Here is a 20833-nt window from a genome sequence, read left to right on the forward strand (position 1 = left end):
GGGTTAACAGTGTGTCGGGAGTGAGTGAGGGTTAACAGTGTGTCGGGAGTGAGTGAGGGTTAACACTGTGCAGGGAGTGAGGGAGGGTTAACAGTGTGTAGGGAGTGAGGGAGGGTTAACAGTGTGTCGGGAGTGAGTGAGGGTTAACACTGTGCAGGGAGTGAGGGAGGGTTAACAGTGTGTAGGGAGTGAGGGAGGGTTAACAATGCAGGGAAGGAGGGGGAGTTAATACTGTGGGTTGGCTGTGAGAAGGTAGCTGTTTCCATTTCTGATTGGATCAGTGTTTGTTGTGGGTGAGGCTACTTCCCCTGGCAGCTGATCCTGCTTGTACAGACTTGTTCAGCCTGTTTCCGAGGAGTTCTCCCAGCCAGCAGCTTTCATTCCAGACTGCAGACCAGATCCTTCAGTAAGTACCTGGCAGACTCTCTCAGGCTGTGGGTGTTGCAGATAATGCTGATATTCCTTACCCATTCCCAGTTTTCCTCGTCGTGTGTACTTTAGACCACAGTTAGCAATGGAGTGATTTATCTCGGCCAGATTGGTAACAACGACAACTTTCCTTCCTGAAAGAACATGAGTAAACCATTTGAAAAGAAAGACTTGCATTTATATATGACCTTTCATAGTGATCAAAGCTTTTTAACAGTCTGTGAAGTACTTTTGAAATGTAGTTAGACATTGTATATTTTAATGAAAGTCTAACCGCTTCCTGGTCATTTTTACAGATTCCTGTTTTTTAATGAGTTCAGTTTCTCCCCAATCAGGATGGTGGGATTTGAAGTTTTCTGGACTAGGCCTCTGAGTGTTGTGAGTTAATTGGTGCATTCACTCTCGATTTCTAAATACCTGCAGTGTGACCAACATTGACTGAAATGTGGCAGTGCCTTTGCTTTCTAATTAACCACTGTGCTCCCAGTCCAACAACACCTTGACTTTGAAATTCTTATCCTTTTTTTCAATCCATCCTTCTCTATCCCTCTCATCGCCTCTACCCTGAGAACCCTCTGAGATACCTGCGCCCTGAATTCTGGCCTCTGATTTTAATCCCCCACTATTGAAGGCTGTGCCTTCAGCTGTCACAAACTACCTGCCTGCCTCTTTACGTCACTTTCCGTGTTAGCCAGGGCTCAGTTGGTGGCTGAGTCACCTGGTTCTGGGTTCAAGTCCCACTCGAAGGCCTGAGCACAAAAATCAAGGCTAGCACTCCACTGCATCACAGAGGGAGTGCTACACCATCAGAGGAGCTACCTTTCAGATGAAACATTTAAACTGAGTAACCAGCCTGTCTGTCTAATTGGGTGAATGCAAACGATTCACTGACACTATTTCGAAGAAGAGCAGGGGAGATCTACCTGGTGTCTTGTCCAATATATCTCTCAATTAACAGCAGGTTTTCTACTCATTATCACGTTGCTATTTGTGGGAGCTTGCTGTGTACAAATTGGCTGCTGTGTTTCCTACATTTCTACAGTGACTGCACTTCTGGAATGATTGTGAAACGTTTTGAAATATTCAGTGGTGATTAAAAACTGTATAAATACAAGCCTTGATATACTTAAAAGCTACATCTTTAGCGATGCTATAGATGTCCTGTCCTAATATCTCCTTATGTGGTTCAGTATCAAATTTTGTTTACTAACACTCCGGCAAAGTGCCTTTGGATGTTTTAAACTGTTAAAGAAGCTGTGTACATGTAACTGTGGATAGGCCCAGTCCTCACTCCTCCAGCCAAGGCAGCAGTCATCCCAATAGCTACAGTATTACCAGAAGCTGGTCTCGAGTGTGGGGGATGCGGGGTTCTGGTTGCAGGTGTCGGGGGAGGGGGGTCTCAGGCTGAGTGTGGGGGTGGGTGCGGCAGTCTCGGGGTGTGGGGGGGTCTGGTTGCGGTTGCGATGAGTGAAATTGCAGTGTTCTGATCTCGGGGTGATTGGGGGAGGTGCGGGGAGTCTGGTCTCAGTTGGTGGGTACGGGGTCTGGTCTCGGTGAGTGGCGGGAGGGGGGAGGGGTCTGGCCTCGGGGTGAGTGGGGGAGGGGTCTGGCCTCGGGGTGAGTGGGGGAGGGGTCTGGCCTCGGGGTGAGTGGGGGAGGGGTCTGGCCTCGGGGTGAGTGGGGGAGGGGTCTGGCCTCGGGGTGAGTGGGGGAGGGGTCTGGCCTCGGGGTGAGTGGGGGAGGGGTCTGGCCTCGGGGTGAGTGGGGGAGGGGTCTGGCCTCGGGGTGAGTGGGGGAGGGGTCTGGCCTCGGGGTGAGTGGGGGAGGGGTCTGGCCTCGGGGTGAGTGGGGGAGGGGTCTGGCCTCGGGGTGAGTGGGGGAGGGGTCTGGCCTCGGGGCGAGTGGGGGAGGGGTCTGGCCTCGGGGCGAGTGGGGGAGGGGTCTGGCCTCGGGGCGAGTGGGGGAGGGGTCTGGTCTCGGGGCGAGTGGGGGAGGGGTCTGGTCTCGGGGCGAGTGGGGGAGGGGTCTGGCCTCGGGGCGAGTGGGGGAGGGGTCTGGCCTCGGGGCGAGTGGGGGAGGGGTCTGGCCTCGGGGCGAGTGGGGGAGGGGTCTGGTCTCGGGGCGAGTGGGGGAGGGGTCTGGTCTCGGGGCGAGTGGGGGAGGGGTCTGGTCTTGTGAGTTGCGGGGGGGGAGGGTTGGTGTCGGTTGCTTTGGAGAATGTCAGGGTCTTTCCCCAACTATAGCTCGAAGATTTTTGGGAAGGGAATGTCAGCTGGGATTCGGGCCAATAGAATCTCAAACTCATCCACAACAATCAGTGACTTTTAACTTCAATGATATTGGTCATAAGGAGATAGTTGGAGAAGGATTTAAAGGGACGTTGTAGATGTTGGTCAGTAAACCTGTGTTGAAAAGGAAGCAGCAAGAACTGTGAAGCATCTTTTTTATAATGATGTGGCATACGAGTGATTATGGTGACGCCATTTACACCCCCAGAGCAGGGCTGAGGGAGTGTTGCACTGTTGGAGTTGCTGTCTTTCAGGTGAGATGTTAAACTGTGGGTTCAGTTGCCATGTTAACTGGATTAAAAGTAATCTTTAAAAATACTTCCTTGTCTGTAAAGTGCTTTGGGGCTTTTCAAGGTTGTAGAAAGCCTTAACAAACTGCCATTACTTTCATGTTTATATCGCCATGTGTTCAAGCAACAAACAAGCTGATATTCTTTAGGCAACTCTGCCTGTTTCAGAGTTTGTAAAGAAGTTTGTTAATGCTGTTTACCTGTAGAGTTAAATTGAAGATTTGTTTTTGCTTCATAGCGCAAGAAGCGCTCTCTCCTGGGGTAGGGCAGCTGTACTGTCAAGGACTCGGCCTGTTTGTTGTAGTCAAGGCCCTAGGCGTGGGTGTGATTCGCTGTGTTAAACAACATCTTGTTCATCTCTTTATAGAATTTGGGCACTATGGCCCATTTATAATTCAAAATAAAAGCCCAGAACCATTAGTTGCTGGGATTCATCCATCTGGTGAGCAAGTCCAGGAAGCACATGTGTCGCCCCAAGGGTGTGAGGGGTATCCTTGGAACCATGTATCAGCCGGGGGAAGGGGAATTGTGTGACAGCAGGAGTTGTCATAGCTTTGGGCCCACAGTGTTGAGTGAACAGTGGGCCTGAGCGACAAGGCTGATTTGATTAACTCTTTTCTCGAGGGTCGACCACTGGGATGAGCAATCTCATTTGTTTCCCTGGAAACTTCAGAAAATGAAGGTTAATCCCCAGGGCATCGTGTGGTAAAAATAATCAGGCAAAACATCACTAGGGCATTAAAAATATGGTGTGTTTTTGTTATTTATAAAAAAGGTGTGGGGGGGGTAAGAGAATTGGAGGCAGGTAATCAGCTGGCAAAGTCCTCCAGGAATAGGTCCAACCTTCCCGTTTGGTAAGCTGGCATTCTCTAAACAGCATGGAGAACCAAGGTCTGTGTTAATGGGAGACCTCCTCTGGCTGCCATTGAATTGAAGTCAAACTTAAAAGTGCTGAAATAAGCTAACCTCTCCAAAAATAGTGACAGCGAGAGGTGCCCGGGCTCATTAATCATTAAGAATAATTAATTAATGATCAGAGGGCGGCACGGTAGCAGTGGTTAGCACTGCTGCTTCACAGCTCCAGGGTCCCGGGTTCGATTCCCGGCTCGGGTCACTGTCTGTGTGGAGTTTGCACATTCTCCTCGTGTCTGCGTGGGTTTCCTCCGGGTGCTCCGGTTTCCTCCCACAGTCCAAAGATGTGCGGGTTAGGTTGATTGGCCAGGTTAAAAAAAATTGCCCCTTAGAGTCCTGGGATGCGTAGATTAGAGGGATTAGTGGGTAAAATATGTGGGGGTAGGGCCTGGGTGGGATTGTGGTCGGTGCAGACTCGATGGGCCGAATGGCCTCCTTCTGCACTGTAGGGTTTCTATGATTCTATGAGAACTGAATCGTACTGAAGTGTAAGAGGCAACAATGGTTCTGCTTCGTAAACAAGCTGGTTATGAAACCGCTGAGGGGTTTGATTTTCTCTACCCCTTTTATTTAGAAAGAGCTGAGCATTACCTGATGGGCGGAATCTTCCACGCCCACCAGCAGCGGGAAGCTTGCCGCACAGGGAGACGCGATTTGATGTGAAGCCAAAGATCCATTTCCCAGTGGAATGAACTTGAGCCATTTTGTTTTGGGGACCTTATAAGCAATGTCAGGAAGCCCATTTGGGTGCATTAGCAAGTCATGCATGCTCACTAAACGGCCAGCTTGCCAGGACTAAGTTCTCTCTCCAAATTAGTTTACTTATCAGTGAAAAATTGGAAGGTTCACATTACCGACTGCATTTAAGTGGTGTGTACCTGATGAGGTCGACGGCTTCCATGATTAACGGCGTTACTTATGTGTCCCCTTTGGGGAGAATCTGTAAATGCCAGCCTGTGCTTGAGACCAGATGGTAGTGTAGAGCAAGTTGTGTGGGAAATAACAAGGGAGGGAAGGGTGAAACAGTGGCCAGGCAAAGGTGGTTGTCTGAGTGACCTTTAAATACAGCACCTGGACCTACAGCCCCCGAGGTAACAGAGGGGAGTGCGACTTCTGCCCAACCTCGCCATGAGATTTGCCATGCTCCTCACAGATGCATTGGTAATGAGCCAAACAATGCAAGATGGCATGTGACCGGCTGTGCAAGGGAAGGGCAGAAAAGGGCAAGCCGCAAGGAGGTGGATGAAGAAGATGAACAATGGAAAGCAGAAAGGGAGGGAAGCTAGACCCTGACAAGGCTCACAAACAAGGGGGTCAAAGGAATACCACATTATTTACTGGAAGGAGATGCATGAAGACTCCAGATGTAGTGGGTAGAAGTCCCAACTGGGCATGGGCGCTTGCAGATGATGGACTCTGGGGAAGGGTGGTTGAATCAAGGAACGGACTTTTTCATGAGGCAGCTAGCCTTTTCCCTCTGGGTTGCTGACATAGTGCACGGTCTGATGAAGATAGGTGGACTGGAGAGTGTGCTATAAGTATGCTGGAATGGAATTTAAATATGACGCCAGGACCCTCAAACCCGCCAGCTGACAGCGGACAGACACATCAGCTGAGGGAACTTGCTTGTGCATAATTAATGAGGTTCTTAATGCAGAATCTGGTGTGGGATCCTGTCATGCTTGTTAGTAGGAAAGGTGCTACCAGAGCTGCCCGCTATTGCACTTAGTCTCAAAAATGAAGAATTCCATCTGCCCTCTCTCTCTCTTCCTCTCTCCCTTTAACTTGCTTTTATTTCCAATTTTCAGCTCGATTCAGCAATGCCACCAAAGAGGAAATCAGCTGCCACCAAATCAGATGCTAAGCAAAAGAAGGTCAAAGTTGAGCCAGAGGAGGACAATGTCAAGTCAACCATTGAAGCTTTAAAAGCTGCTCCAAAAGACCAGGTCAAGGCCAAGATTGATGAGTCTTGTCAGCTGAGTACAAATGCAGTGGCAACGGTATGTGGCTCCAGTGTTGATATTCCTGCATACACTCATGCACCTATTACTTTGATTTGATTTGATCTGATCTATTATTGTCACATGTATTAGTATACAGTGAAAAGTATTGTTTCTTGCGTGCTATACAGACAAAGCATACCGTTCATAAAGAAGGAAAGGAAAGAGTGCAGAATGTAGTGTTAGAGAACGATTAACTTAATGCGAAGTAGGTCCATTCAAAAGTCTGATGGCAGCAGGGAAGAAGCTGTTCTTGAGTCGGTTGGTACATGTCCTCAGACTTTTGTATCTTTTTCCCGACAGAAGAAGACTGTCCAACTCTTTGAGGGCCTCAGGTCACTTCTATATCAAAGTGCCAATATCTCCCACTGTGGCAGAGTTACAAAAATCAGAATATTCCTCCAGAGTTCTGAGTTTTCTGTTGCAATTAAAATATTTTTTAAAAAATCAACTTTTTTAAAAGCACAGTTGCGCAACACCAGCTGCCTGCCTGTATGTAAGAGACTGGCCTGCAAACCCTGACAGCGAGTGCCAGAGAGGGCATCATGGCCAAACCCAATCCTATCTCTACACTCACAGCAGGAGTCACAGAACCAGTTGAATAGTTTCATGCTGTGATCATAGAATCATAGAAACCCTACAGTACAGAAAGAGGCCATTCGGCCCATCGAGTCTGTACCGACCACAATCCCACCCAGGCCCTACCCCCATATCCCTACATATTTACCCACTAATCCCTCTAACCTACACATCTCAGGACACTAAGGGGCAATTTTAGCATGGCCAATCAACCTAACCCGCACATCTTTGGACTGTGGGAGGAAGCCGGAGCACCCGGAGGAAACCCACGCAGACATGAGGAGAATGTGCAAACTCCACACAGACAGTGACCCGAGCCGGGAATCAAACCCAGGTCCCTGGAGCTGTGAAGCAGCAGTGCTAACCACTGTGCTACCGTGCCGCCGTGATGTGGAAGGCAATGATCGGTGTTGCAACCAGGCTGCACCAGAGATCAGGCAGTAAGGTCAATGGTGAACATATCCACCAGCAGCCTCCTTGTTAATAGAAAATAGGAGCAGGTGTAGGGCATTCGGTCCTTTGAGCCTGCTCCACATGGCTGATCCTCTCTCTCAATGTCACATTCCAGCACTCTCCTCATATCCCTTGGCAACCTTTAGAGTCTAGAAATCTATTTCCTTCTTAAATATATTCAGTGATTTGACCTCCATAGCCTTCAGTGATAGAGAAGTCCACAGGTTCATCACCCTCTCTGTGAAGAGCTATTGTCTTATCTCAGTCCTAAATGGCCTACCAAGTATCCTGAGACTGTGATTTCTTGTTCTCGACCCTTCAGTCGGGGAAACAACATCCCTGTATCTAGTCTGTCCAGCACTGTCAGAATTTTATACCTTTCAATTAAATCCCCTATTAAATTCCAGTGAATATAGGCCCAGTCGACCCAATTTCTTCTCATACGACAAATCAGTCTGGTGAACTTTCACTGCAGTCCCTCCATGGCAACTATATCCTTTCTTAGATAAGGAGACCAAAACTGCAGACAACACTCGAGGCCCTGTTGAGGCAGCCTAACTCACCACAGATCAATGGTCGAAATATTAGCTGCTAGGTTCACATTTTAGAAATTTCCAAACATTACCCTCATCAAGGAAACTGAAATAAAAGCATAAAATGTCAGAAACACACCAGTCAACATTGGTGAAGAGGAAAGATGGGCCCAGACATTCAGGGTATATACACTGTCTCAGAACTGAATTGAGAGCATTTCGGAGAATTATACAGCACAGGAGAAGACCATTCATCTAGTGTGGCTGTGTTGGCTTTGTGAAAGGGCAATTAGTTGGCAGCATGTTTGCCTCCAAGGCAGAAGGTTGTGGGTTCAATTCCTACACAGAGACTTGACCAGAAAACCTGGGTTGCGCTGACATTCCAGTGTGGTACTGAGAGAGTGCTGCACTGTCTGAGGTACGGCCCTTCTGATGAAACATTACAAGACGGCTCCATCTGCTGTGTTTGAAGATAAACAGGGGCGTTATTCCTGGTGTCCTGGCCATTATTTTTCCCTCAGTCAGCATCACATTGCTGTTTGTGGGAGCATGCTGTGTGCAAATCGGCTGCTGAATTTCCTGCATTACAACAGTGACTACACTTCAAAAAAAGATATTTGTCCAATTTCCCTACTCCGTAGCACTTCAATTCTTTTTCCTATCAAGTATTTTCCTTTCATCTATATATGAAATAGTTTCTCCCTATATCAGTGCTTAGCACTGCTACCCCACAGCACCAGGGACCCGGGTTCAATTTTAGCCTCGAGTCACTGTCTGTGTGGAGTTTTTACATTCACCCTGTGTCTGCGTGGGTTTCCTCCCACCGTCTAAAGACGTGCATGTTAAGTGGATTGGCCACGGTAAATTGCCCCTTAGTGTCCCAAGATGTGAAGGTTAGGGGGATTAGCAGGGCAAATACCTGGGGTTACGGAAATAGGTTCTGGTTGGGATGCTCTGTCAGAGAGTCAGCACAGACTGGATGGGCCAAATGGCCTCCATCTGCACTGTAGAGATTCTATGATTCTGTCCATTCTATCAAATTCTCTCCTAATTTTGTAAAGCACTATTAGAACCTTGATTAGGCTGCACTTGGAATATCGTGTTCAATTCTGGTCACCACACTACCAGAAGGATGTGGAGGCTTTGGAGAGGGTACAGAAAAGATTTACCAGGATGTTGCCTAGTATGGAGGACATTAGCTATGAGGAGAGGTTGAAGAAACCTGGTTTGTTCTCACTGGAACGACGGAGGTTGAGGGGCGACCTGATAGAAGTCTACAAGATTAAGCGGGGCATGGATGGAATGCATAGTCGGAAGCTTTTTCCCAGGGTGGAAGAGTCATTACCAGGGGGCAAAGGTTTAAGGTGCGAGGGGCAAGGTTTAAAGGAGATGTACAAGGCAAGTTTTGGTGGGTGCCTCGCTGCAAGGGGAGGTACTGGAAGCAGATACTTTTAAGGGGCTTCTTGACACATGCATGAAGAGGATGGGAATAGAGGGATATTTCAGAAGTGTAGGAGGTTTTTGTTCATGCTGTAAAAACCCATCTGGTTCACTAATGTCCTTTAGGGAAGGGAATCTGCCATCCTTCCTAGTCTGGCCTACATCCTTCCTCGTCCAGACCCACAGCAATGTGGTTTTCAGAGGCTTTTAACTGCCCCTCTGAAATGGCCTAGCAAGCCACTCAATTTTAGGGCAATTAGGGATGGGCAACAAATGCTTGCCAGCGACACCCACTTCCCATGAAAGAATAGATAAAGAACTATTGTGGTAAAGCTCCCCTGAGCCATCCCCATGGTTGGAAAAAATGTAGGAATATCAGCCATTGAGCTGAATGTTTCTAAACTTTTTAATTGAGAGGTAATCTGATCAAGATGATTAAAATGATGAGGGGATTTGTTAGTGTAGATAGACGGGATAGGGGTGAGGAGGAAAACAGCCTGAGGAAAAAACCTATTTGACCTCATCTTTGCCAGTTTACCTCTTGCAGTTCTCTCTGACCATGACAGTATCTGTCGGAATAGCACCGCACAGTCCTCATGGATACAAAGTCCCATCTTCACGTTGAGGATACACTCCATCATGTTTAGTGGTACTATCAACGTGTGAACAGGTCTAGCAACTCAAGACTGGGCATCCATGAGGTGTTGTGGGCCATCAGCAGCAGCAGAACTGTACGCGACCACAATCTGTAACCTCATGGCCCGGCATATCCCCCACTCTACCATTACCACCAAGCTAGGGGATCAACCCTGGTTCAATGAAGAGTGCAGGAGGGCATGCCTTCCATACCCATGACCTCTAACACCTAGAAGGACAAAGGGCAGCAGATACCTGGGAACACCACCACCTGCAGGTTCCCCTCCAAGCTACTCATCTTCCTGACTTGGAAATATATCACTGTTCCTTCACTGCCACTGACAAAATCCTGGAATTCCTTTCCTAACAGCACTGTGGGTGTACATGCGGCAGTTCAAGAAGGTGGCTCATCACTAGCTTTTCTTAAGGGCAATTCGGGATGGGCAATAAATGCTGACCCGAGCCAGCAATGCCCACATCCTATGAAAAAATAAAAAGGAGTGGGTTAAGGAGACAATGAGAAGATAGGCTGCAACAGCAGCAAATCTGAAATGGGCAAAGCACAAGACGTCTCAAACAGTGGATAGGGTCACAGTGATGTGCATCCTGGGTAGTTGCTGTGCCAAGACTAGCTTTCATAGGCCTTACTTCACAGACAGGCTTTTTTCACATATATCCACAGGAACGTGGTGTTTCACATTGCACAGATCAAGACAGCTTGCTTTTGTTACAGGTTCATGAGGACTATGATTGCATGTTGAACCAAACCAACATCGGAAACAACAACAATAAATTCTACATCATCCAGCTGATCAAACTGAATGACTCGTATTACTGCTGGAATCGGTGGGGCCGGGTGGTAAGTAGCAGAGGCAGCAAAATCTTTCTTCTGTCCACTCATCACCCTAGACTTTCAACTTCAACCTTCCCCCACCTCCTTAACTAGTAGAGTGAGGGGGTTAATGTCGTTCTGTTTACCCCGGGGTATGGGAGAACTGGGCTGGATGTGGCGGGGGGGGAGGAGATTCTGGGCCATTATTGGGTCTCTGGGTAGGTTTAGGGGCTCAGTTCAGTTATCAGGGAGAATGGCAAGGAGAGACTCTGGGTTGAGATTGGGACCAGGGGGTAAGACTCCAGGCAGTCATTGGTGTTGGCAAGGTGGTCAAAGGTTTCTCCGTGAGGCCTGCGGCTGTACGAGAGAAGCTCAGACCTCGGGTTAGACTCCAGGCAGCTCGGCTCTCCCACTGTCAGATTTCCAGCCAAATTTTAGTCACAGCACTGATGATGTCATCAAGCAGCGATTTTGTTCTGAAAATAAGGGTCTGTTTTTGGTGGAAGCCTCGTCATTGGCCTAATTTCTGGGGCGGGAATAGGATCAGAATACCTGGCCCTGAAATTTTAATCCCAATCTGACCCTTTTGAACCTATCAATTGCGGGAGATAACCATCTATAGATCGATATATGGGCTCATAGAGTGGTTAGTGCTACACCGTGGGTGGGTTTCATGGAGTACCACACCCACTGGAACGAGTATCCCAATTAATGCAGAACTCAGAGCCAAAACTGTGGCCTCTGCTCACTGGAACTGTCTGGAGTGGGATTCGAACCCTCCACCTTCTGACTTGGCAGGAATGATTACCCATTTTGGGAATTCAACAAATTCAGAGAAATGTTGAAATGTGACGACTCGAGGGCCTCTGGGTGTACCTCTGGTGGATCACTAAGGTCCAGGGGGCTGAGATTAAAAACCACTGGTTTAGGAAAGCAGTGGTCTTGATCAGCCTGAATGCTCCAATCCTGCAGAGCGCTGAGAGCACTCTGCTGACTCCTGGGAACCAAAGTGCAAATGTGTTCCGTCCCAGAACCTTCATCGTTTATCTTCGCAAACATCAAAATATAACTGCAAACATTTTTTAGCAGTATTTTTTATGGGCTAGAGATCATAATGAAATCTGATAATTTGGCATTATTCCTTCCTCTGTTGGTCTCTTATGTTCTCTATACTCTGGTTCAGAGAGGACAACAATTTTTTTCACACCCATTTCAGTTTCCTGGAAAATTTCCCAAGCTAGACCTCTGCTCCTTCTCCTGATTCCCATCCGCTAATCTGGTGCAGACTCGATGGGCCGAATGGCCTCTTTCTGCACTGTAGGATTCTATGATCCAATGCAAAAGAGAAATAACTGAATGTGCTGGAGTTGTATAATGAAAATAGAAATGGCTGGAAACTCAGCAGATGAAGATTGTCCTGAAAGTTTAAGGCAGGTTTCTCCAGTTTCCAGTTACCAGGTGAACATTTGACATTCTTTGTTTTCTCTGTCCCCTCTCACTTCACTCTCTCTCTCTCTCTCTCCTGGTTAGGGAGAACCTGGCCAAAGTAAACTGGGTCCTGCAGTTTCCCTGAATGTTGCTATGAAGGATTTTGAAAAAAAGTTCAAAGACAAGACAAAGAATGACTGGGCGAACAGGGTTTCCTTTGTAGCACATCCTGGAAAATACACAATGATTGAGGTTCAGCAAGGCTATGAGGAAGCGACAGTTAAGGTCAGTCAAACTTAGATTTGTGTCCAATTTTAACTTGCTTTTATGTGGTGTGTGGAGGTGAAGGGGGCGGGGGGAGGAATGTGGGGAGGGGCTATTTTGGACAGTGAATGGAAATGACCCAGAACTCGCTCCTACAGTGGTGATTTCACAAGGAAATTGGATGAGCACTTAAAGGAAATAAACTCACAAGGCTACAGGAGTAGAGCGGGGGCGTGGAACCAACTGGATCATTCTTCAGAGAGCTGGCGTGGACTCCTTCTGTGCCGTACTGACACTATGGCAGCTTTGTCAGGGGAGGGAATAAATGGAGGATATGGGGTGGATTTCTGTGTTAACCACTGGACAGTAATCTGACTGAGCCGATAGTCTTCCAAGCTGGGAAGACAAAAAGCTGTTTATTTTTAATTGGGGATGTTTGGATGAAAGTTTGAAGGCTCCTAGTGCTGGCAGAGAACATGGCTTCAAAGAGATGAGGTAATTCAAGAGGTTCTAGCCTTAAAAAAAAAACTGTCAGATTGTGTGAGGGTTGGGGGAATGTTTGATGTCCATGGAAAGAATGGGTTGATGTCATGAAGAATCTCAATTTCAACATGGTGAGGATGCTGGCAAGCAGTAATATTTGTGAGTTTAACAAGTGAAGGATGTTTAGAGGAGAAGGGAGGATATAATATAAAATACGGAGATATGTAAATATTGTGGTGGTGAGTTTAAAGATTAGAGATGAGAGAGAAATGGCTTACATTCCACAAGATACAGGGTGAAAATGTTCCAGAAGCAGGACTGACCATGGAGAGCGATGGTTGTGGTCCATGTGGAGACAGTGATGAGTGGGAGAATTCTCATGCTATGTATTGTTTGTAGACTGACACAGTGGACGGAGGCTTTGCGGCGAAGAAGAAAGTCCAACCTTGCACTTTAGACAAACCAACCCAGGAGCTAATCACTCTCCTCTTCAGCCACGATATGTTCAACGAGCAGATGCAAACCATGAACCTTGGTAAGTCCTTCAGCCCGGTTTCACTGAATTGTTCCAGCACTGAAGGAGACAACTTGGCCCATTGTGTTGGCACCAGCTCTCTGAATGAGCGATTCTTCCTGGTGCCTTATCCCTGCCTTTCCTTGTAAGCCTGCACATTCTGCTTTTTGTAGAGTAACCCTTGTAGGAGCTCAGACAGTAGCATGCTTTGCAAACTTTGTGGAAAGTGCTTCAAATGAAACAGCCTGCATGTCTTGACATGGGCTGAAGTATTCTGGGTCAATTAGTGCATGAGTCAGTGTGGTTTTATTTAAGTGTCAGGTGTGGTTTAATAGAAAAGGGCGGAATGGCAACACAAGAGATACAAATCAATATTAGAAAATAATTTGATAGTTGGCTAATTTCCACATTCCAGCTAGGAAACTGAAGTTCAATAAGATGGGTACAGTAAGCTGATTGACCAGAACCTTGAACTTCAGATTCAAGTGGAGCCAGAGATCTGGACCACTGAACTGATTCCCTGCTCCTAAAGTTCATGTAGAGTTGTCCAGATGTTGTGGATCTCCTCTCCTGCTTGGTATCTGCAGGTACATGGTAAATTCCCTGACTCCTTGCTTTGACTTGATAACTTTGTACAGTGGGTTACCCACACTCACTTAAGTTTCCATTGACAGCCTTGACATACTGAATGTAAATGCTGTTCCTCCAAACCCCTGCTACAAGGAAACGATCTGCACAATATCCCCATTGTTACAGTGCCTTGCCCTGACAACTGTAAGAAACCCATCTACAAAATCATAGAATCCTACAGTGCAGAAGGAGGCCATTCAGCCCATTGAGTCTGCACTGACTCTCTGACACAGTACCCAGGCCCTCTCCCTCTCCTTATCCCCGTAACCCCACTCATTTACCATGGCTAATCCACCTAACCTACCCATCTTGGGACACTAAGGAGCATCTTTACTATGGCCAATCCACCTAACTTTGGAATCATTGGCGATGATATCTGTTTGTCCACATTAAGACTTTACAAGTATAAGGACCTATTCTAGCAATTCTACAATGCTGCAGTCCTATTGCTGGCATGGACTATTCTACAGTTACTTTGAGCATGAGGAAGCTTCCCATTTACAGCAATGGGAGGTTGGGTCTCAGCTGTGGCCCAGTCACCTCAGAGTCAGAGGTTGTGGGTTCTTGACACACCCCAGAGACTTGAACATAAAATATCGGCTAAAACTCCAGTGAGTGCTGAGGGAGTGCTGCACTGTTGGAGGTGCTGCCTTTTGGATGAGAGGTTCAACCGAGGCCCCATCTGCCTTTTCAGGTTAATGTGAAAGATGCCACTATTTCAGTGGGGAAGTTCTCTCCTCTAACCTGAGCCAACATCCCTAACCAACACCCCTAACCAACAGCACTAAATGAGATGATCTAGTGATTATCACATTCTGTTAGTAGGAACATGTGGACAAACTGGCTACTTTATTTCTTGCATTATAACAGGGACTAATTTCATTGGCTGTGGTTTGGGACGCCCTGTGATAGACACCATATGAATGCAAATTCTTCCTATTTCCTGGTTTAAAATTGCAAGTTAATATACCAAGAGAGTGGCTGGTGTATTGGTTTGGACATTGCCCTCCACCCCTTTGATCTAAGTTGATGTATGAACTCTTTGTGTTCAGGCTGAAGGGTGTTAACTCCCACATTAAATAAGTTTGAGCAGCTTCTTGTGGCTAAGTGCCTCTAATATACAATTGTCCTAATCTCAACACCATTTGATTTTTGGACAAGAAATTACGCTGAAAGTTTGTCTGCCCTCTTGGATGTGTATGAAAGATCCCGTGGCATTATTCTGAAGAAGACTTCAGGAGATTTACCAGGATGCTGCCTGATTTGGAGGGGAGGTCTTATGAGGAAAGGTTGAGGGAGCTAGGGTTGTTCTCTCTGGAGCGGAGGAGGTTGAGGGGAGACTTAATAGAGGTTTATAAAATGCTGAAGGGGATAGATAGAGTGAACGTTCAAAGACTATTTCCTCGGGTGGATGGAGCTATTACAAGGAGGCATAACTATAGGGTTCATGGTGGGAGATATAGGAAGGATGTCCGAGGTAGGTTCTTTATGCAGAGAGTGGTTGGGGTGTGGAATGGACTGCCTGCAGTGATAGTGGAGTCAGACACTTTAGGAACATTTAAGCGGTTATTGGATAGGCACATGGAACACACCAGGATGATAGGGAGTGGGATAGCTTGATCTTGGTTTCAGATAAAGCTCGGCACAACATCGTGGGCCGAAGGGCCTGTTCTGTGCTGCACTGTTCTATGTTCTAAGACAAGGGAGTTAGTTCTCCCTCGTGCCATGGCCAATTTTTATTCAACCAATATCACAAAAACAGTTGATTTGTTTATTATCACCTTTTGACATCAAATCTGAAAATGTCTGGAAATCTGAAATAAAAAAACAGAGAATGATGGACGCACTCAGTCAGTCGAGCAGTATCTGGAGAGAGAGAGAGAAAGAGAAAAATGGTCTCTCAATGACCATTTACCAGAACCTACCTTCCTTTTTGTGAATACTGTAACTTTATGCCCCCCAGTTACTGACTGTCTGGCCAGTAGAATAGTTTACCCTTCTTTACTTTATCACAAGTCCTCATATCTTGGAACCCATCAACCAAATCTCCTCTTAACCTTTGATAAGAAGAAACATTTATCCTGCCTGATTGTTTTTATCCAAATGCTTGGAACTGGTAAAGTTTGCCATAGTTTCAGGTGACCATAGGCTGCACTTCCCTTTGAGAGGGAGAGCTGACTGGTGGTGACTTAATCTGAGGATCATCATACTTCAGGTGAGGGGCAAGATTGAGTAGGCAGGGCGTTGATGAATAACAAAGAAAGAACAAAGAACAAAGAACAATACAGCACAGGAACAGGCCCTTCGGCCCTCCAAGCCCGCGCCGCTCCCCGGTCCAGGATTGAATCCTGAATCCAGGATCCCCGCCCAATTTTCCAGCCTATCTACATACCAATATCCTATCCACCGAGCTGTCCCTCACAGCTACGATGCTTTGTTCATTACAACCTATTAACTCACCCCCACCCCCCTATTCCAGACCATGTGATCCCCAGGGAGAGGCGAAAACCCAGAGTGAAAAACCCCAGGGCCAATATGGGGAAAAAAAAAATCTGGGAAATTCCTCTCCGACCCCCTGAGGCGATCGAAACGAGTCCAGGAGATCACAATGGCCCTGATCGGAAAATGCTTCCCAACCCTAGTCATTTCCACTTCCATGAACACCATATGAATTCCCTGCCCCCGAGACAGGTTCCCAACTATCCGCAGTCTCGCTCTGTACTGGCACCAGCAAGATGATCATAGAATGAAGCCTTGAAACGTGAAACAAGGAACAATTAGCCCGCGCCGCTCCCTGGTCCAAACTAGACCACTCTTTTGTATCCCTCCATTCCCACTCCGTTCATATAGCTGTCTAGATAAGTCTTAAACGTTCCCAGTGTGTCTGCCTCCACCACCTTGCCCGGCAACACATTCCAGGCCCCCACGACCCTCTGTGTGAAATATGTCCTTCTGATATCTGTGTTAAACCTCTCCCCCTTCAAAGAACAAAGAACAAAGAACAGTACAGCACAGGAAACAGGCCTTCGGCCCTCCAAGCCTGTGCCGCTCCTTGGTCCAACTAGACCAATCGTTTGTATCCCTCCATTCCCAGGCTGCTCATGTGACTATCCAGGTAAGTCTTAAACGATGTCAGCGTGCCTGCCTCCACCACCCTACTTGGCAGCGCATTCCAGGCCCCCACCACCCTCTGTGTAAAAAACATCCCTCTGATGTCTGAGTTATACTTCGCCCCTCTCAGCTTGAGCCCGTGACCCCTCGTGATCGTCACCTCCGACCTGGGAAAAAGCTTCCCACTGTTCACCCTATCTATACCCTTCATAATCTTGTATACCTCTATTAGATCTCCCCTCATTCTCCGTCTTTCCAAGGAGAACAACCCCAGTCTACCCAATCTCTCCTCATAGCTAAGACCCTCCATACCAGGCAACATCCTGGTAAACCTTCTCTGCACTCTCTCCAATGCCTCCACGTCCTTCTGGTAGTGCGGCGACCAGAACTGGACGCAGTACTCCAAATGCGGCCTAACCAGCGTTCTATACAGCTGCATCATCAGACTCCAGCTTTTATACTCTATACCCCGTCCTATAAAGGCAAGCATACCATATGCCTTCTTCACCACCTTCTCCACCTGTGTTGCCACCTTCAAGGATTTGTGGACTTGCACACCTAGGTCCCTCTGTGTTTCTATACTCCTGATGACTCTGCCATTTATTGCATAACTCCTCCCTACATTATTTCTTCCAAAATGCATCACTTCGCATTTATCCGGATTAAATTCCATCTGCCACCTCTCCGCCCAATTTTCCAGCCTATCTATATCCTGCTGTATTGCCCGACAATGCTCTTCGCTATCCGCAATTCCAGCCATCTTTGTGTCATCCGCAAACCTTGGAACAGCATCTTTGCTGATTGGCAAAGCTGGCTAAAAGATTGAGCTTTAAGGCCTCAGGTTTGTTTCCTATTCAAAGCTAATCTTAGCTGAGAGCATTTGGTCTCGGTGCCCCAGATTAGAGAAAGGACATTTCAGTTCGGGTTCCTGTCCACTCACCCCAGTTTTGTTATTGGTCGAGGGTGGAATTTCTGTGCAAGCTTCTTACCACGAGTTCATGTGTAGAGAGGCCAATTGGAAAGTTACTGGGCAGGCTAGTGAGTCCTGGTGAAACCAGTCAGGGGGGGAACAGGGAGACAGCTACTGCTCTGCATTAATGATCGTTCTCTTTGCTATTGGCCTGATTAGATGTGAAGAAGATGCCTCTTGGAAAGTTGAGTAAGCAGCAAATTGCCAAGGGTTTTGAAGCGTTGGATGAGATTGAGGGAACCTTGAATCAACGTCAGAACAAAAAGAAGCTGGAAGAACTGTCCTCAAAGTTCTACACTGTCATTCCTCACTACTTTGGGCGCAATAGACCCCCTGTGATCGATACAGCTGAAGTGATCCAGGCCAAAAGAGACATGCTGCTGGTAATTGTCATTGAAAGTAGGCCAAAGATTTTTTGTAGGACCATGATTGGTGGTAATATCAGTGTGGACTCTAAGTAGGCATCAGACAGAGATAGGGTATTCCATATAACAGGCACCTATTGAGTTGGTGGGTTTTACAAGCCAGTATTACTTGGCATTCATCTTTCTCTTGTGCCTGTGTTGTCCTCCAGCAACCTATAAAAATACAAATCCAGCAAATCTAAATTGATTAATCTTAACCTTGCCTCATCTTCCCATCAGGAATGTCCTTTAGGGAAGGAAATCTGCCGTCCTTACCTGTCTGGCCTACATGAACCACAACAATGTGGTTGACTCTCAACTGTCCTCTGAAATGACCTAGCAAGTCACTATTCAAGGGCAACAAATGCTGGCCAGCTAACAACGTACATGTCCCACGAATTAATTATTTTAAAAAATGCATTCTTCAGTCAGTACGCCATCATAATCTGAAAAATTATCCAGAAACTGTTCAAACTGCTAATTTAGCTGCACATCACAGGGAAATTGTTCACCTTCCCAGTGAGATTGTAATAACAACTCTAAGAGCGGCCAGATCAGATAAGGGCAAAACCAACCAACAAATAAGGTCCATACCTTATAGCCATAACAACAAGTCAATCCTGATGACCTCCTGTTCTCTGTAATATTTTATTTGTTGCTTGCTTTTTATTGTCAATAGGATGTGTGTGGGGAGATAGAATTATAGAAACCCGACAGTGCAGAAAGAGGCCATTTGGCCCATCGAGTCTGCACCGACCACAATCCCATCCAGGCCCTATCCCCATATCCCTACATATTTACCCGCTAATCCCTCTAACCGACGCATCTCAGGACACTAAGGGGAAATTTTAGCATGGCCAATCAACCTAACCCGCACATCTTTGGACTGTGGGAGGAAACCGGAGCACCTGGAGGAAACCCACGCAGACACGAAGAGAATGTGCAAACTCCACACAGACAGTGACCCAAGCCGGGAATCGAACCCAGGTCCGTGGAGCTGTGAAGCAGCAGTGCTAACCACTGTGCTACTGTGCCGCCCCAGTAGATAGTTGTCTCTGATCCAATGGGTCATCAAGCCAGACACCACACCAGACATTTAGAATCATAGAATCCCTACAGTGCAGAAGGAGGCCATTCGGCCCATCGAGTCTGCACCGACCACAATCCCACCCAAGCTCTATTCCCGAAACCCCACATATCCTGCTAACCCCCCTGACACTAGGGTCAATTTAGCATGGCCAATCAACCTAACTTGCACATCTTTGGACTGTGGGAAGAAACCAGAGCACCTGAGGGAAACCCACGCAGACACTGGGAGAATGTGCAAACTCCACACAAATAGTAACCCAAGGCTGACATTGAACCGGGTCCCTGGCACTGTGAGGCAATAGTGCTAACCACTGTGCCACCGTGCCACCCCTGTTGGTGCGAGGGTCCTGGACATGCAGCCTACTGTCAATCTGGAAATCACAAGATAAAATTAAGCTGTCTCTCGCTGGTTTGATTAGTCAGTGTCAGGACTCACTCTTCAGACTCACACATGTAGTATTGCCACTTGATGCCAGTTCATTGGAACCAAAAGTCATCAGGAGTTGGTTTCTGAAGGGTAGGGGTGTGGGGGTGCCGAGGGTGGTGGTGAAGGGAACTAACGTAGATTTCTAAGAAATCATCCGCTCTCCGAGTTTAATTATAAACTTCTGTCTGATTGGCCAGGTGCTTGCTGATATTGAACTGGCTCAGAGCCTTCAAGCTGAGAAGGAGCAGAAAGCCAAGACTGAAGTTATTGAGGAGGTACCACATCCTCTGGATGAAGATTTTAACCTGCTGAAGTGTGAGCTCTCACTCCTTGCGACCAATTCCGAAGAATTCAAGGTAAAACTAGGACTACATCTTACCTGTAGTAAATCTCCCTCAGTACCCCATCTCCCCTCGAATAAATCCCTCCGAACCAAACCAAACCTCTAATCGGTTCCCCTGAAACAGCCCACTTCACCTCCAGTCAAAATCCCCCCCCCCCCCCCCCCCCCCCCAACCCTGAACCAAACCTCTCCTCCAGTAGGTCATGCCTCACAAATTTGGTTGAGTTTTTTGAGGAGGTGACAAAAATGATTGACAAGGAAAGGGCCGTGGATGTCATCTACATGGATTTTAGTAAAGCATTTGACAAGGTCCCTCATGGCAGGCTGGTGCAAAAGGTTAAATCTCACGGGATCAAAGGTGAACTAGCTAGATGGGTACAGAACTGGCTTGGCCATAGAAGACAGAGAGTAGCAGTGGAGGGGTCTTTTTCTGATTGGACGGCTGTGACTAGTGGTGTTCCGCAGGGCTCTGTACTGGGATCTCTTCTGTTTGTGATATATATAAATGATTTGGAGGAAGATGTAGCTGATGTGATCAGTAAGTTTGCGGACGACACAAAGATTGCTGGAGTTGTGGATAGTGATGAACATTGTCAGAGAATACAGCAGGATATAGATAGGCTGGAAAATTGGGCAGAGAAATGGCAGATGGAATTTAATCCAGATAAATGCGAAGTGATGCATTTTGGTAGATCTAATGCAGGGGGGAGCTATACAATAAATGGCAGAACCATCAGGAGTATAGACACACAGAGGGATCTGGGTGTGCAAATCCACA

General features: G+C 47.1%; 1 protein-coding gene across 1 annotated transcript in view; it reads left to right on the top strand.

Moving 5' to 3' along the window:
* The first annotated feature begins 179 nt into the window (after positions 1 to 179).
* parp3 (poly (ADP-ribose) polymerase family, member 3) overlaps positions 180 to 20833 on the top strand; it is a 32473-nt gene continuing 11819 nt past the window's right edge. The window contains exons 1-7 of the mRNA XM_078209343.1: positions 180 to 406; positions 5728 to 5919; positions 10294 to 10419; positions 11923 to 12105; positions 12967 to 13102; positions 17952 to 18175; positions 19910 to 20068. Of these exons, the coding sequence (XP_078065469.1) occupies positions 5740 to 5919; positions 10294 to 10419; positions 11923 to 12105; positions 12967 to 13102; positions 17952 to 18175; positions 19910 to 20068 (1008 nt within the window). The 5' untranslated portion in view covers positions 180 to 406; positions 5728 to 5739. The remainder of the gene's footprint in view (positions 407 to 5727; positions 5920 to 10293; positions 10420 to 11922; positions 12106 to 12966; positions 13103 to 17951; positions 18176 to 19909; positions 20069 to 20833) is intronic.

The sequence above is a fragment of the Mustelus asterias genome, chromosome 3 (assembly GCF_964213995.1).
Source record: "Mustelus asterias chromosome 3, sMusAst1.hap1.1, whole genome shotgun sequence".
In the NCBI taxonomy this organism is placed as follows: Eukaryota; Metazoa; Chordata; class Chondrichthyes; order Carcharhiniformes; family Triakidae; genus Mustelus; species Mustelus asterias.